This window comes from Phyllostomus hastatus, unplaced genomic scaffold (genome assembly GCF_019186645.2).
Source record: "Phyllostomus hastatus isolate PE091 unplaced genomic scaffold, TTU_PhHast_1.1 phas_contig_38, whole genome shotgun sequence".
NCBI classification, from domain to species: domain Eukaryota; kingdom Metazoa; phylum Chordata; class Mammalia; order Chiroptera; family Phyllostomidae; genus Phyllostomus; species Phyllostomus hastatus.
The window spans coordinates 10,498,689-10,514,407 of NW_025333869.1; the positions used below are offsets into that span (position 1 = coordinate 10,498,689).

Below are 15,719 nucleotides of genomic sequence, written 5' to 3' on the forward strand. Positions count from 1 at the left end.
TTGTGAGAGGCTGTGTTTGGTTCAGTGAATTTTTTTTTTGAAGATTCTTTCAATCAGTTTGCCTATTTCACAATGGGTGATTTACGAGTACACCTGCCCACACTACCCTATATGTTCCACAGTTTTTGACCAAAAAATGGCATGACCCCCACACCCCACCCTCCCCATTCACCCAATCTCATGCCTAGTGGCTTTTTTTTTGTTTCCCCAAATGAAAAAAGTCCCCAAAGGGAAACATTTTGCTGATGTGGAAGAGGTGAAACACTCTTCCACATGTCAGAAATGTCAGAAGCACTAACAGACATCAAAATTGATTAGTTCAAAAACTTTTTTGAGCAGTGGGAAAAAATATTTCGATAAGTATATTACATCAGATGGAGAGTACTTTGATGACTGAAGTTTAAACATGTAAAAATAAATATACAACTTTTTATAAATAAACTCCAGGGTTTTTTGGGTCCCCCCTCATATACATGGTTAACAGATATATGAAAAGATGCTCAACTTCACCAGCTATTAGGGAATGCAAATCAAAACTACGATGAGATACCATCTCACATCTATTATAGAATGGTTATAATCAACAGGACAAGTCATAACAAGTGTGGGAGAAGTTGTATGGAATAAGGAACCCTCATTCACTCCTGGTGGGAATGTCAACTTGTACAGCCACCATGGAAAACAGTATGGAAGCTCCTCAACAAATTAAGGATAGAACTACCATATGACCCAGCAACCTTTCTTCTGTGTATCTCCTGAAAAATTCAAAAACATTTATTTGCAAAGATATATGCACTCCTAAGTCCACTGCAGTATTATTCATACTGGCCAAAACATGAAAACAACTAAAGTGTCCTTCATTAGATAATTGGATAAAGAAGATGTAGTACATATATACAATGGAATACTATCCATCCATAAGAAAAGATGAAATACTGTCATTCACAACAACATAGATGGATCTTGAAAATATGCTAAGTTAAATAAGTCAGACATAAAAGTTAAGAACCATATAATTTCACTCATGTGAGATATAAAACTGAAAGCAACAATTGAACAAACAACAAATGGGCAAAAACTCATAAACACAAACAACAGTATGGTGGTTAGCAGAGGGAAGGGGGGGTGAGGGAATAGTAAAGAGTAAAGAGGTTCTAACATACAGGGGTGGGGAAAATAGGTTTATGATTGTGAGTACACTGTTCCATTGAGTTCATAAAGCTACTGTGATAATCATAACCTGCATGTCTTTTTCCATATGAAAAACTGTAGACCTACTTTTGCCCACCCTTAGTAACAGAAGAAGATTTGACTTTGGGTGGTGGGCACACAATGCAATATACAGATGATATATCATAGAATTGTACATTTGAGACCTATATATCTTTTTTAAAAAAACCTTTATTTGTTTCTTTTTAGAGAAAGGAGAGGGAGAGAGAGAGAGAGAGAGAGAGAGGAAGAGAACCATCATATGTGAGAGAAACATTGACCACTTACCTCTTACACTGCCCGAACCGGGGATCAGGCCCACAATCCAGGCCTTGGCTGGAATCAAACCAGTGACCATTTGCTTTACAGGATGATACCCAACCAACTGAGCCATGGGGCCAGGGTGAAATCTGTGTAATTTTATTAACCAAATGTCACCCCAATAAATTTAATTTTTAAATAAAATAAAAATAATAAAATAGCAAAGGTTAAAGATAGAGAATCCTAAAAGCAGAAAGAGAAAAACAGTGATTTTCTCACAAGGGAGCTCCCATAGACTGTCGGCTGATTTCTCAACAGAAACTTTGCAGGTCAGAAGGGATTGGCACAAACTTTAAAATGATAAAAAGCAAGGACTTACAACCAAGATTATCTACCTAGCAAAGCTTCATTTACAATCAAAGGACAGCTAAGTGCCTCCCAGACAAGAAAAAGCTAAAGGAGTTCATCACTACCAAACCAGTATTATGAGAAATGTTAAAAGATCTTTTAAGAAAAAGAAGAAAAATATAAAAATACAAACAATAAAATGGCAAAAAATTCATATCTATCAACAATTACTTTAAATGCAAATGGCATAAATGCTTCAATAAAAAGACACAGGTGTCTGAATGGATAAGGAAATAAGATCCTTACACATGAAGTCTTATTAGAAACTTCAGCCCCGGCTGGTGTAGCTCAGTGGATTGAGCATGGGCTTGCGAACCAAAGGGTCACTGGTTCAATTCCCAGTCAAGGCACATGCCTGCTGCAGGCCAGGTCCCTAATTGGGGGCACATGAGGGGAAACCACACATTGATGTTTCTGTCCTTCTCTTTCTGCTTCCCTTCCCCTCTCTAAAAAAATAAATAAAATCTTTTAAAAAAGAAACTTCAGATAAAGACACATACAAACCAAAAGTAAAGGGATAGAAAAAGATATTTCATGAAAATGGAAACAAACAAAAATGCTGGGGTAGCATTACTTATTATCAGATAAAATATACTTTAAAACAAAGGCTATAGCAAGAGACAAAGAAAGACCCAGCAATTCCACGATTGGTTATTTATCTGAAGAAACCTGAAACACTAAATCAAAAAGATATATACATCCATATGCTCACTGCAGCATTAATTACAATAACAGTGTTATTTACAATAGCCATGATATGGAAGCAACCTAAGTGTCCATCAGAAGATGAACATATGAGAAGTGGTACATAAATACAATGGAACATGACTCAGCCATAAAAAAAAAAGACTGAAATTTTGCCATCTGTAACAACATGGATGGACCTAGAGGGTATTGTACTTAGAAAAATAAGTCAGAGAGAGAAAGACAAATGCAGTATGATTACGTATATGTGGAATCTAAAAAACAAAATAAACAGCAGAGGACAAACAGACTTATAGGTAAGCATACCATTTTGACAGTTTTCAAGATGGGAGAGAGTCGGGGGAAAGAGGAAAGGAGTAACAAGTACAAATTGGTAGTTACAGAATAGTCATGGGGATGTAAAGTATAGCATAAGGAATATAGTCAATAATATTGTAATAACTACGTATGGTATCAGATTGACTCTAGTTTTATTGGGATCATCACTAGTAAGCTACATAAATGTCTAATCATTGGCTGTACACTTGCAACTAATGTAGTACTGTATATCAACTGTAACTGAAAAAATTTCTTTTAAAAAAGTACTCTTATATTAACCAGTCTAAAGTTCTTATAGTTGTATAGACATATATTTATTGGTTAGATAACAGAGTCTTGAATCAGTTACTTAATGAATATCAAATCTTGATAATATAAAATACTAAAATTATAGACAGAAATGTCATTGTATTTCGCATTTGTCCTATATTCTTCCTCTTATTTTTTAGGACATCTAATCAAGTTATTTAGCAGGTTGCTCAATGCTAGACTCAAGGCACTATTGACTATGCTCAAACTGTACTAGTTCTCTGACCAACACTAGGCTTTCTTGGATTGGGTGTGTGACTCCTGGAGAGCCAATGACATATTTTTTGAGGTGTGAAAATTCTTCATAATAATTAAAGATTTTATATTTTCAATTTGATAATCTAAAAAAATAGAGATTAGTGATAGTCTGAATGGTCTGATAACCACTTTATAATCAGTTCCCACATTTTCACTATGGTTACAATTTCATTAAATGTCAAGACATATGACTTTAATTGTCTCAGGAATAAACAATACAGATATATACTTGATGTGAGAATGGCACTTCTCTGATAAAATAAAAACTAATTGACATTGTTCAAAAACTGACAAGGTAAGACCAAAAATGCAATAAAGAACATTGAGAAAAGTAATAAAAACAGTCAAAAGAATGATAATTAATAAAGAAATCAAATAAAAAGAACAGAGACTTTCAATTAGATATAGAAAGCTGGAAAGAGCATGGCCCCTGCCTTAACAATCATTAAAAAAAGCTGAATAAACTATGAAATCAATTTTTTTAACCAATAAGAGAGTCAAGGTTATGCAGTAGCAGAAAAACAAAAACAAAACAAAAAAACCCTGAAATATAAGGAGAGATAAAAACAGGAGCACAGGCTTACCTGGGGCAGAGCTCAGAAAAAAGACAAGTCCAAACAAGTAAGGAAGAATATGTTCACATTTTTAATGAATTGCTAAAAGCCAAGGGGAGTTTGCACCCTCATAGGCTATTCTCCACCAGGAACTCACAAGACTGGACAAAGGGCAAGACATCAGAGAAAGCTTCATCATGGTAAAAGCCTGGAGAAGGGGAGATGCTGAAACTAGAAAAGGCACACAGAACACCGCTCAAGACCATTCTCTTAAGGAACAAAAGCCTTAAACTTCTGGAGGAAGGATGAAAAGTCCTATTGCTCAAGGGGATAGATGAAGACCCACAGAGGCTGAGAAAAGGTAAAAGAAACATCCTTCTATCCCTTGGGGAGAGGCAGAAAATCACTATGGATCAAGACCATTCATGGTGCTCTATTGTTGGGAAAGAGAAAGGATCATGAAAGAAAAAGACACAGGGCAGAGCTGGGCTGCCTTGACAGGAAGGGCAGGGACACTAAGAAAGCACCATGTCCAAGACTCAGTGACACAGGGCTGGACCAGAATCAGAAACTCACTCCCTACCCCAACATAATAAAGGCCATATATGACAAACGCACAGCCAAATTCATACTCAGTGGCAAAAACTAAAAGTATTTCCCCTAAGACCAGGAATAAGACTAGGATGTCTGCTTTCACCAGTGTTAGCCAACATAATACCATAAATTCTAGTTACAGCAGTCAGACAAGAAGAAATAAATGGCATCCAGATTGGAAAAGAGGAAATAAAACTATCATTATTAGCAGATGACATGATACTATACATAGAAAATACCAAAGACTCTACCAAAAAACTACTAACCTGATAAATGAATTTGGTAAAGTAGTGAGGCAGGAGGTAGTCAGGAAGGAAGCTCCCGAGGCCCCGCGGGGCTGAGGTAGAAAACACCTATACATGACAAAGACCCCCTAAGACGGGTTGTTCCTGTTTTCTGGGACAACTCTGAATCATAGAATGCGCCTGCGCGCTACCCCTGATTCATTATAATATCATTATAATGAAATAACATTGTGGGACTCCCTTCTCCAGTAGCCAATCAAGAAAGTCATGGGAAACCACGCATGCGCAGTAGCTTTGAAATCCAACTCCTTGTACCTGCGCAGGAAAAAGCCCGCCAAAGACTAGCAGGGGGCTTCTGCCTCTATAAGAATAGAATCCCCCAGCCCACGTGCCCTTTTTTTCCTCTGCTCAGAGCTGGCTCACTCCCGTGTCCTGTGGTGTGTACTATCACTTAATAAACCTCCCCTCTTTCTTTATGCTATAAACTTTGTGTGTTCGGTTCAATTCTTTGTCCTCGATCACTAAGAACCTGGTTACCTGTGCACACCTGTGCACACCTGTGACAGTAGCAGGATACAAAATTAATATTCAAAAATTGGTGGCATTTTCATACATCAATAGTGAACTATCAGAGAAAGAAATTAAGAAAACAAACCCATTTACTATTGCAGGAAATAAAAAAGGTACCTAGGAATAAATTTAACCAAGGAGGTAAAAGGCCTGTACTTGAAAAAATTATAGGATACTGAAAAAAAGAAAATGAGGAAGACACAAATAAGTAGAAGCACATAATGTGCTTATGGATTGAAAGAATTAGCATCATTAAAATGTCCATACTACCCAAAGCAATCTACAAATTGAATGCATGTCCTATTAAAATACCAATGACATATTTCACAGATCTAGTACAAATATTCCAAAAATTTATGTGGAATTAAAAAAGACCCTAAATAGCCTTAGCAATCTTGAGAAAAAAGAACAAAGTGGAAGTTATCATACTACCCAATGTTATCAAAACAGCCTGGTACTGGCATAAAAACAGGCATACAGATGAATGGAACAGAATGGAGAGCCCAGAAATAAACCTATACCTTTATGGTCAATTAATATTTGACAAAGGGGGCAAGAAAACACAATGGAGTAAATATAGTCTCTTCAATAAATAGTGGTGGGAAAATTGGACAGCTGTGTGTAAACAAGTGAAACTAGACCACCAACTTACAACATACACAAGAATAAATTCAAAATGCATAAGATACTTACATTTTATGTTTTGGAGAAAAAGACTTAAATTTAAGTCACAAAACCATAAAAATCCTAGAAGAAAACATAGGCAGTAAAATCTCAGGCATCTCTCATAGCAATATTTTTGCCAACACATCTCCTTGGCAATGAAAACAAAGTAAAAATAAACTAATGGGAGTATGCCAAACTAAAAACCCTTTGCATGGAAAAAGAAACCATCAACAAAATGAAAAGGCAATCCACTGGAAGGGAAAACATTCACCAATGACACATCTGATAAGGGGTTAATTTCCAAAATATATAAAGATCTTATACAACTCAATAGCATGAAGACAATGTAAAAATGGGCAAAGGATATAAATAGACACTTCTCCAAAGAGGACATTCAAGTGGCCAGTATGCATATAAAAAGATGCTCAATGTCGGACTTCTGGTCAAGATGGAGGCATAGGTAGTCGCACTGTGCCTCCTCGTGCAACCAAAACTAAGGACAACAAAAATTTACAAACAAAAAACAACCAGAACAGAGAGAAATGAACTGAACGGAAGTCTGACTACCATACATCCAGACCAGTAAGGAGGGTCGGAGTCAGAGGCCTATGGAGAGGGGTCAAAGGGTCCCGGTAGGAAAAAGTGGTGGCTGGCAGACGCGGGCACGCAGGGTGCAGACGGCAGTTGGCAGACCCCAGAAGCGCAGGGGCAGCTGATGGACTGGTGGCAGACCCTGGGCATGGGAGGCAACGAGCAGACCCAGTGAGGCATGTCCGTAGCCACACATTCGCAGGCAAACTAAGTGAAAACGGGCAGCAACACAGACCACGCAACCCAGGGACCCAGCACTGGGAAACAAAGCCTAAAGCCACTGACTGAAAACACCTATGGAATTTGAGGCTGGGAGATTCTCTAGGCCTCACAGGGGGCTTCTTGGGGACACCCACAGAGTCCGAGAAAGTACACAAGCCCATCTGCAGGGGAGCCAACACCAGAAGGGCCCAATTTGCTTGTGGGAAGTGGCAGAGGGGACTGAAGTCCTAGGGAGAGTGGAGCAGGGGCCATTGTTCCCTATCTGACCCCGCCCCCACATACAACGTTACGACCCAGCGACTGAGGTGCCCCGCCTGGTGAACACCTAAGGCTCTGCCCCTCATATGTAACAGGCGCGACTAGACCAAAAAGGAAAAAAAATAAAATTAAATTAAAAAGATGGCTCAAACAGAATTACAAGCCCCAGAGCCAGTTTTTTTTAAGCGACCGAGAGATAGCCAATCTATCAGATGCACAGTTCAAAGCACTGGTGATCAGGATGCTCACAGAATTGGTTGACTTTGGTCATAAATTAGGTGAAAAAATGCTCGCTACAATAAGAGAAATGAAGGAAAATGCACAGGGAACCAATAATGATGGAAAGAAAACTGGGTTTCAAATCAATGCAAGGGACCAGAAGGAAGAAAGGAACAACCAAACAGAAAAGAATGAAGAAACAAGAATTCAAAAAATGAGGAGAGGCTTAGGAACCTCCAGGACATCTTGAAATGTTCCAACATCCAAATTATAGGGGTACCAGGAGGGGAAGAGAAAAAACAAGTGGAAAAGTTAGTTGAACAAATAATAAAGGAGAACTTCCCCAATCTGGCAAGGGAAACAGACTTCCAGGAAGTCCAGGAAGCTCAGAGAGTCCCAAAGAGGTTGGACCCAAAAAGGAACACACCAAGACACATCATAATTATACTACCCAAGGTAAAAATGAAGGAGAGAATTCTAGAAGCAGCAAGAGATAAGGGGGCAGTTACCTACAAAGGAGTTCCCATCAGAATGTCAGCTGATTTCTCAAAAGAGAACTTGCAAGGAAGAAGTGGCTGGAAAGAAGTATTCCAAGTCATGAAAGGCAAGGACCTACATCCAAGATTGCTCTATCCAGCAAAGCTTTCATTTAGAATGGAAGGGGAGATAAATTCTCAGATAAGGCCAAGTGAAAGGAGTTCATCATCACCAAGCCCTTATTATATGAAATGTAAAAGGGACTTATTTAAGAAAGAGAAGATAAAAAATATGAAGAGCAAAAAAAAGACATCAAACTCAGTTAGTAACAACCATACCTAAAACAAAAGCAAACTAAGCAAACAAACACAACAGGAACAGAACCACAGAAATGGAGGTTACATGGAGGATTAGCAACAGGGAAGTGGGAGGAGGAGAGAGGGGGGAAAGATATAGAGAATAAGTAGCACAGACAATAGGTAGAAAATAGACAGGGGAGGACAAGAATAGTATGGGAAATGTAGAAGCTAAAGAGCTTATGACACATGGACATGAACTAAAGGGGAGGAATGTGGGTGGGAGGGGGTGGGCAGGGTGGAGGGGAGTGAAGGGGAAAAATGGGACAACTATGATAGCACAATCAATAAAATATATTAAAAAAAGATGCTCAATGTCAATATCAGAGAGATGCAAATTAAAACCACAACGAAATATCACCTCATGCCTATCATCAATAAATTAGCAAACAACAAGTGTTTGTTTGAGGAGGATGTGGAGAAAAGGAAACCTTCAAGCGCTTTTGCTGGGAATGCAGACTGGTGCAACTACTGTGGAAAATAGCATGGAGTTTCCTCAAAAAATTAAAAATAGAACTACTTTTTAATTTATTTACTTTTAAGATTTTATTTACATAATTTTAGAGAAAGGGGAAGGGAGAGAGGAAGAGATGGAGAGAAACACCAATATATGGTTGCCTCTTGCGCGCTCCCCACTGGGGACCTGGCCTGCAACCCAGGCATGTGCCCTGAGTTGGAATCGAACTGGCAATGACCCTTTGGTTCACAGGCCAGCGCTCAATCTACTAAGCCACACAAACCAAGACTACCTTTTTAAAAATATTTTATTAATTTTCAGAGAGAGGGGAAGGAAGGGAAAGAGGGAGAAAAACATCAATGTGTGGTTGCCTCTCACGTACCTCCCCCTCACTAGGAACCTGGCCCGCAACCCAGGCATGTGCCCTGACTGGGAATAGAATGGTGACCCTTTGGTTGGTACTCAAACTATTGAGCCACACCAGCCAGGGCTAAAAATACAACTACTTTTTGACCCAGTAATCCCACTTCTGGGAATATGTCTGAAGAAACCTGAAACACCAATTCAAAAAAATATATATACCTCTATGATCCTTGCAGTGCTACTTATAATAGTCATGATCTGGAAACAACCTAAATGGCCATAAATAGATGAGTGGATAAAAAAGCTGTAGTACACAATGGCATACTACACAGTAGTTAAAAAAAAAAAAAGGAAATCTTACTTTTTTGCAACAGCATGGATGGACCAAAAAAGTATAATGCTAAGTGAAATAATCCAATCAGAGAAAGACAAATACCATATGATCTCACTTACATGCAGAATCTAATGGACAAACTAATTTAACAAACAAAATAGGAACAGAAGCATAAGTACACAGAACAGACTGACAGCTGTCAGAATGGAGGGGTTTTGGAGCTGGATAAAAACAGGTGAAAGGATAAAGCAAAAAATATGTATTATACATAGACATGGACAACAGTACGGTGATAGCTAGAGGGAATGGGGGTGGGAGGAGGTATAAGTGGGAAAAGGGGTGATAAATGGGGACAGAAAGAGACTTGACTTTGGGTGATGAGTGCATGAATGCACAATGCAGATAATGTTTTATTGAGTTGTACACTTGAAACCTGTATGGTTTTATTAATCAATGCCATCCCAATAAATTCAGTTAAAAAAAAAAAAAAAGAAACTCACTCCTGCTCCTACAACCAGGCTGGGAAATACCAAATGACAACCAACAGAGTGTGTACAAATTGGGGAGGTGCAAGAACATGAAGAGACACTCTCTCTGAGGCCCAGGTGCAGACTGAAGGATTAAAGCTGATGGTAGAACAGAAATATTGAAAACTAGCAAACCACTCCCCACCACAAATACCAGGTAATGCTAGAGGAATTTGAAGCCAGTGGTGACCTGAAGGTAATGATAGCAATAACAAACTTGAATCCAACTCAATGTCTGACAAGACTCACTCTACTCTGCCCACTCCCCTGCTCCCAGTTTTACTGGGTCTAGGGTCTAGGAAAACAGACATTCCCATTTCCAGGTGAAAAAAAATTGTTTGCTTCAGTCTGCATTGTTCTATATGTAATGTTCAGCATTCAAGCAAAAATTACTAGACAGACAAAAAAGAAGAAAATCCACTATTAAGAGACAGAGCAATCAATAAAACCAGATTACCTCATCTGTTTAGAGATTCTGAGACTAACAAGGAAAGGTATAAAGTTTGATCATCTGACAAATAGTTTATCTTTTGTTGTTAGCCGCCGACTATATCTAGCATCATAGCTAAAGATACTATAAATCCACTCAAATAACAGTACACTATCTTCATATATATGATGTCATACACTCATTTACTTAACTATTATTAAGTACAAAAACTAAGGTACTAACAATATGGTGGTTACCAGAGGGGACAGAGACGAGTGCAGATGAAGAAGATATAGGGGGTAAAATATATGGTTATAAAAAGAAACTAGACTTTGGGTAGTGAACACACAATGCAATATACAAATGATATATTAGGAACTTACACACCTGAAATTTATATAATGTTATTAACCAATGTTACCCCAATAAATTTTTTAAAAGATTTTATTTATTTATTTTTATAAAGAGGGGAAGGGAAAGAAAAAGAGAAGGAGAGAAACATCAATGTGTGGTTGCCTCTCATGAGCCCTCTCTACTGGGGATGTGGCCCACAACCCAGGCATGTGCCCTGACTGGGAATCAAACTGGCAACCTGTTGGTTTGCAGGCCTGCACTCAATCCACTGAGTTACACCAGCCAGGCAATAAATTTAATTAAAACAACAACAACAACTAAGACATCTTTTTATGAGAGCTAAGATGGCAGTGACATAGGTGGGAGCAGAGTCCACTTCCTCCTGAGCATGGGTGGAACACCTAGTTGTTCTTCTGACGAACTGAGGAACAGAGTGAACAACCAACATATCCCAGCATATGTCAAGGTTGGAAGCCAAAACTGTAGAGGACATTGAAAAATCAGATGATAAGGAGAGTGCTTTAGGACAATAAGGTCCCTGGGACCAGCACAAGGACCAGGACAGCTGCAGCCCCAGGGCCTGTGACTGCCAGGACTGCCACAGGATTTGTGGAAGAGAGCCAGGTCAATGGCTCCCTCTGTGCCAAGCATGGAGGTTTCAGCAGCACCAGCATGGACCTGGATGCTTGAAGTCACTGGGGGGAATAAGGACGAAGTAGCACACACACAGGGGCGGTGTGCACCCACAGAGACTGTGGATGCTGGTTGGGAAGAGTTGGGCCATGACAGACCCTAACCCAGATGTCTCCAGTCCTGTTGAAGAGTTAGGCTGTGTGAGAGGCCAATAGCTTGTTTGGAGCTACAGGCTTGAACACAATGAATTTAAATTTAAAAAAAAAAAAAAAAAGGCACTCTGTGGCTGTTTGGGGAATTCCCTTGCAATAGCCACCCCCGCCTTCCCTGGCTGTCTCCCACAGCCTTGGCCATGGGCCTGCCTCTGGTGCCAGGACCCAGGCTGCACCTCTTACCTGCCCCTAGCCAAGGGGGAAAGGCACCCAACCACGCCTGCAATCCCAGTTGTGTGTGACTGACCCAGCTTCCCCCACCCCCGCCACAGCAGAGGCCAGGGGCTCACGCCCACCGCCCTGGGGGCAAAGTGCGCCTGACCATGCCAAACATAGGCACCACCTGCCAGATCCCACCGCCCCAGCTGCAGCAACAGAGGAGGCATGCACCCAAGTCCGCCTCCATAGTCACGGAGGCACCCCCGCCCTATGGGCCAAACTGGCTCACTAAGATGAAGGTGGAGGCGCCCCCAACAGAGGAGAGCAGCAGGGCTCAGGGAGTCAGAAGTCCGCAGAAAGACTTAACTAAGTGAGGGAGCCAAACTACCCTGAAGAGACTCCGAAAGTCCCTTGCATCTAGGACAGCGAAGAGTGAGAAGGTGGTATGTGAGTAGCCCCTAACTAGCATACCTCAAGGACAGTACAAATGGTGGACTGAAAGCGTAGGCCTGACGCCAAAGGACACTGTGGGCCCGGCAGCGAACTGAGGATCTAGGCAATGGTGAAGAGTGCAGCTCAGACCTGGCCCCCATCCACATAAAACCACAGGAAGGAAGAAAAGCGAAACCTACTCCCCCCTCAGCCTGCTGCAGCCAGGAAGACCAGCAGAACTGGCTTGGCTGGTCTAAAGCCAGCTGGAGGACTTTCTTTCTGTTTAGTTTTCTTCATTTTGTTTCTTTAATTGCATCATGTGACTGATTTTCCTTGTTCTCTCTCTCATAGTGTATTTTTATTTTCCTTCTTTCACTTCACTTAATGTTCCAATAGCACACTATTCTAGGTCATGTTCTTCTTATTCTTGTTATTCAAATCACACAGATTCTGTCATATGATTGTTGCTCCATTACCATTGTAAATAACTGTTGTTCCATACAATTGTAAATACTACACAGCACCTCTCCCAGATCTTAGCTCACTTCATTGTTTCTGGAACTTTATTACTATTGTGGTTAACTAATTGTCCCATACACTACAACTATTTTCTATCATTTACTCTCACTATATCTCATAATCTGATCTCCCACAAGCTCACTGTTTTCTGGATCCAACTCACAATCCTTCCCTAACGAAAGTGTTCTCTTTTTTCCACTCTGTCTTAGAAGTGACTAGTTGGATGAAATATCATGGTTAACACTATACTAATCCAAAGGATCTCCTATCTCTTCTCTATGGGTTGGTAATTTAAGTCCAATAAAATACACTCTCACTGCCTTAATCCATTGTGCCTTCCCCGACCAACTAATCAAATAAAAGAGTAGGTGGGAGCTGTGAACAACAGTATACCTGTTGGAAGAGAGAACCCACCAAGAAAGGAACCACCAACAGATAAAAATGGAAGAAGGTGAAGGAGCGGAAGCCACACTAACCCCCACCCAGGAACAATCTGGAAGTACAAGTAAATGGTGGAGAAATTACCCAGAACAAACAACTAAGAGCAAGAGAGAAGCCTCAAAACCGTGAACAGACAGAAGAACCAGCTTCAACACAACCTGTCCACACCTGCAAAAAGAATACAAGACGTGGTACACAAAGTGACCCTCAGTTAACCAGCTAGAGTAAAGGAGCCACCAAAGAAAGACCCAGTAACAGTCAAAACCCAAAGATATCCAGAGAGCCAAGATAAATGACAGCACAAGACCAGAAAGCTCAGGAGACCAAGGAGACAGCACTACTGAGTATCAGAGGTCTCCTATGACAGAAGGTCACACCATAAACCCAGGGAGTCAGAACAGATCAATTTAAGAAGCTGAGGCTAACAAGAAGAGTCTCACAAACAATGGGAAGACAAAGAAACAATCCTGTTGGGAACCACCCTGACTGGTATCAGTAGCTGAAACCCCGCCTAGGCTAAGGCTAAGGGAACACCCTTGGAACTGTAAGCCAGCAAGGAGACAAAAGCTTATCTCCCTGGCAGGAATGCTGCTTCTGCTGCTTTATTCATAACTGAACCCCAAAGCTTGGTCAGTTAGCCAAAGAAAGGTAAGATTCCCCAAGGGGGGAATGACCTAAGACAGACACGATCACGTGGGAGGCCCCCCAAAAGAAGGACTTTGGGGGCTTCAGCAAAAGTGGGTGATGGACCCTTGTTCCTCGGCTTTGACATAGCCTGAGTTCTCATCATCTAGGAGAAAATCCCCTTATCTCTTGGTTGCCTTAGTTCCCGTGCTCCACCTAAGCCTGAAACAATGAAAGGGTGGTGCAGCTCTGTGCTGAAAAGGGCGGATTCCCTGGGTGATCAGGCCTAAGAAAGAACATGTAAATTACTGTGAAACCTTCTTTGTTTAGAATGCTCTCAGTTAAATGAGAAGGGTCCAAGGAGGAAGTTAGTTTGTTCCTCAAAGTCTTACAGCTCTTTGACCCCGACTCAAAATAGACCGGCAGAGTTCCTTGTTATCTATTGTTCCTTACATCCCCCTAATGAGTACTGTACTTTACCTGAATTATTATGCAAAACGAGCCCAATAAAAGCAGGTTTGGACGGTAAATTGGTGTGCTCCCCACTAGAGAGGGTAGCCATTCCGTCCCTACTTCTCCACAGAAACTAGTCTGTCTCTGTGCATGTTTTTTCTCGCGTTTCGGCGAGCCATCCCCAGCGTTCCGTGATCACTGCTGGCCAGTGACCCACGCATCACAATCCCCAAATGAAAGGAAAGGAGGAAGCCTCAGAAAGAATGCTAAATTAAATAGAGGCAACTCAACAATCAGATATTGAGTTCAAAGCAATGGTTATCAGGAAGCTCAATGAGCTCACAGACAATTACCAAAAACTACAGGGAAACTACAATGAACTCACTGCAAACTATACCAACATGAAAAAGGAAATAGAAACTATCAACAAAGGCCAAGAGGAAATGAAGAACACAATTTCTGAATTGAAGAAACACAAAAGAAGGAAACAAAAGCAGGCTAGATGAAGCAGAGGATGGGATCAGTGAGATGGAGCATAGAGTAGAAAAAAAAGCACCCAGAAAGAAAAAGAGAAGGAAAAGAGACTCAGAAGTAATGAAGAGAAGTTAAGAGAAATGCAGGACAACATGAAATGGAATAATATCCATATAATAGAGATAGCAGGAGGAGAAGAAGAACAGCAAGGGATAGAAAGACTGTTTGAAAAAGTAATGATGGAAAATTTCCCTAATTTGATGAGAGAAAAAGTCACACAAATCCAGAAACACAGAGTCCCAATCAAGAGGAACCCAAAGAGGGCCACTTCAAGACACATCATAATTAAAATGGCAAAATTCCAAGACAAAGAGAGAATCCTAAAGGCAGCAAGAGAGAAACAGGAAGTAACATACAAGCGAGCCCCAATAAGACTAGCAGCTGACTTCTCAATGGAAACACTCCAAGCCAGAAGGGAATATCAAGAAATATTCCAAGTAATGAAAACCAAGGGCCTGCAACCAAGGCTACTTTACCCAGCAAGACTCTATATTAAAATGAAAGGCCAAATAAGGAGCTTCCCGGACAAAAGAAGCCTCAAAGAATACACCTCCACCAAACCAGCTCTGCAAGATGTGCTAAAGGCTCTGCTTTAAGAACAGGAAGAAAAACAGCAAGAGAGAGAGAGAGAAGAACACAGGTATGAAAAAATGGCAATGAATAAGTACATATCAATATAACCTTAAACACAAATGGATTAAATGCCCCAGTCAAAAGACACAGAATAACAGAATGGATAAGAAAGCAGGACCCACACATATGCTGCCTACAAGAGACCTACCTCAGAACAAAAGACCTACACAGACAGAAAGTGAAGGGCTGGAAACAAATATTCCAAGCAAATGGACAGGGGAAAAAAATCCAGGGTAGCAATACTCATATCAGATAAGACAGACTTCAAAAAAAGAGCCATAAAAGGATACCCAGAAGATTTCAAAAGAAAAATCCATCAAGAAGACATAAACGTTGTAAATATATATCCACCCATCACAGGAGCACCCAAATACAGAAAGAAAATCTTGGAGGA

At 40.5% G+C, this 15,719-nt stretch overlaps 1 protein-coding gene across 6 annotated transcripts in view; it reads right to left on the reverse strand.

Annotated features, from left to right (window-relative positions):
- SHLD2 (shieldin complex subunit 2) overlaps positions 1-15,719 on the reverse strand; it is a 176,802-nt gene that overhangs the window by 7,125 nt on the left and 153,958 nt on the right. For 3 of the 6 annotated variants that reach the window (XM_045842446.1, XM_045842448.1, XM_045842449.1), the window contains exon 9: positions 6,125-6,178. The exons of the other annotated variants lie outside the window; for them this stretch is intronic. In XM_045842446.1, coding sequence (XP_045698402.1) covers positions 6,125-6,178 — 54 coding nt within the window. The remainder of the gene's footprint in view (positions 1-6,124; positions 6,179-15,719) is intronic. 6 annotated transcript variants of the gene reach the window in all.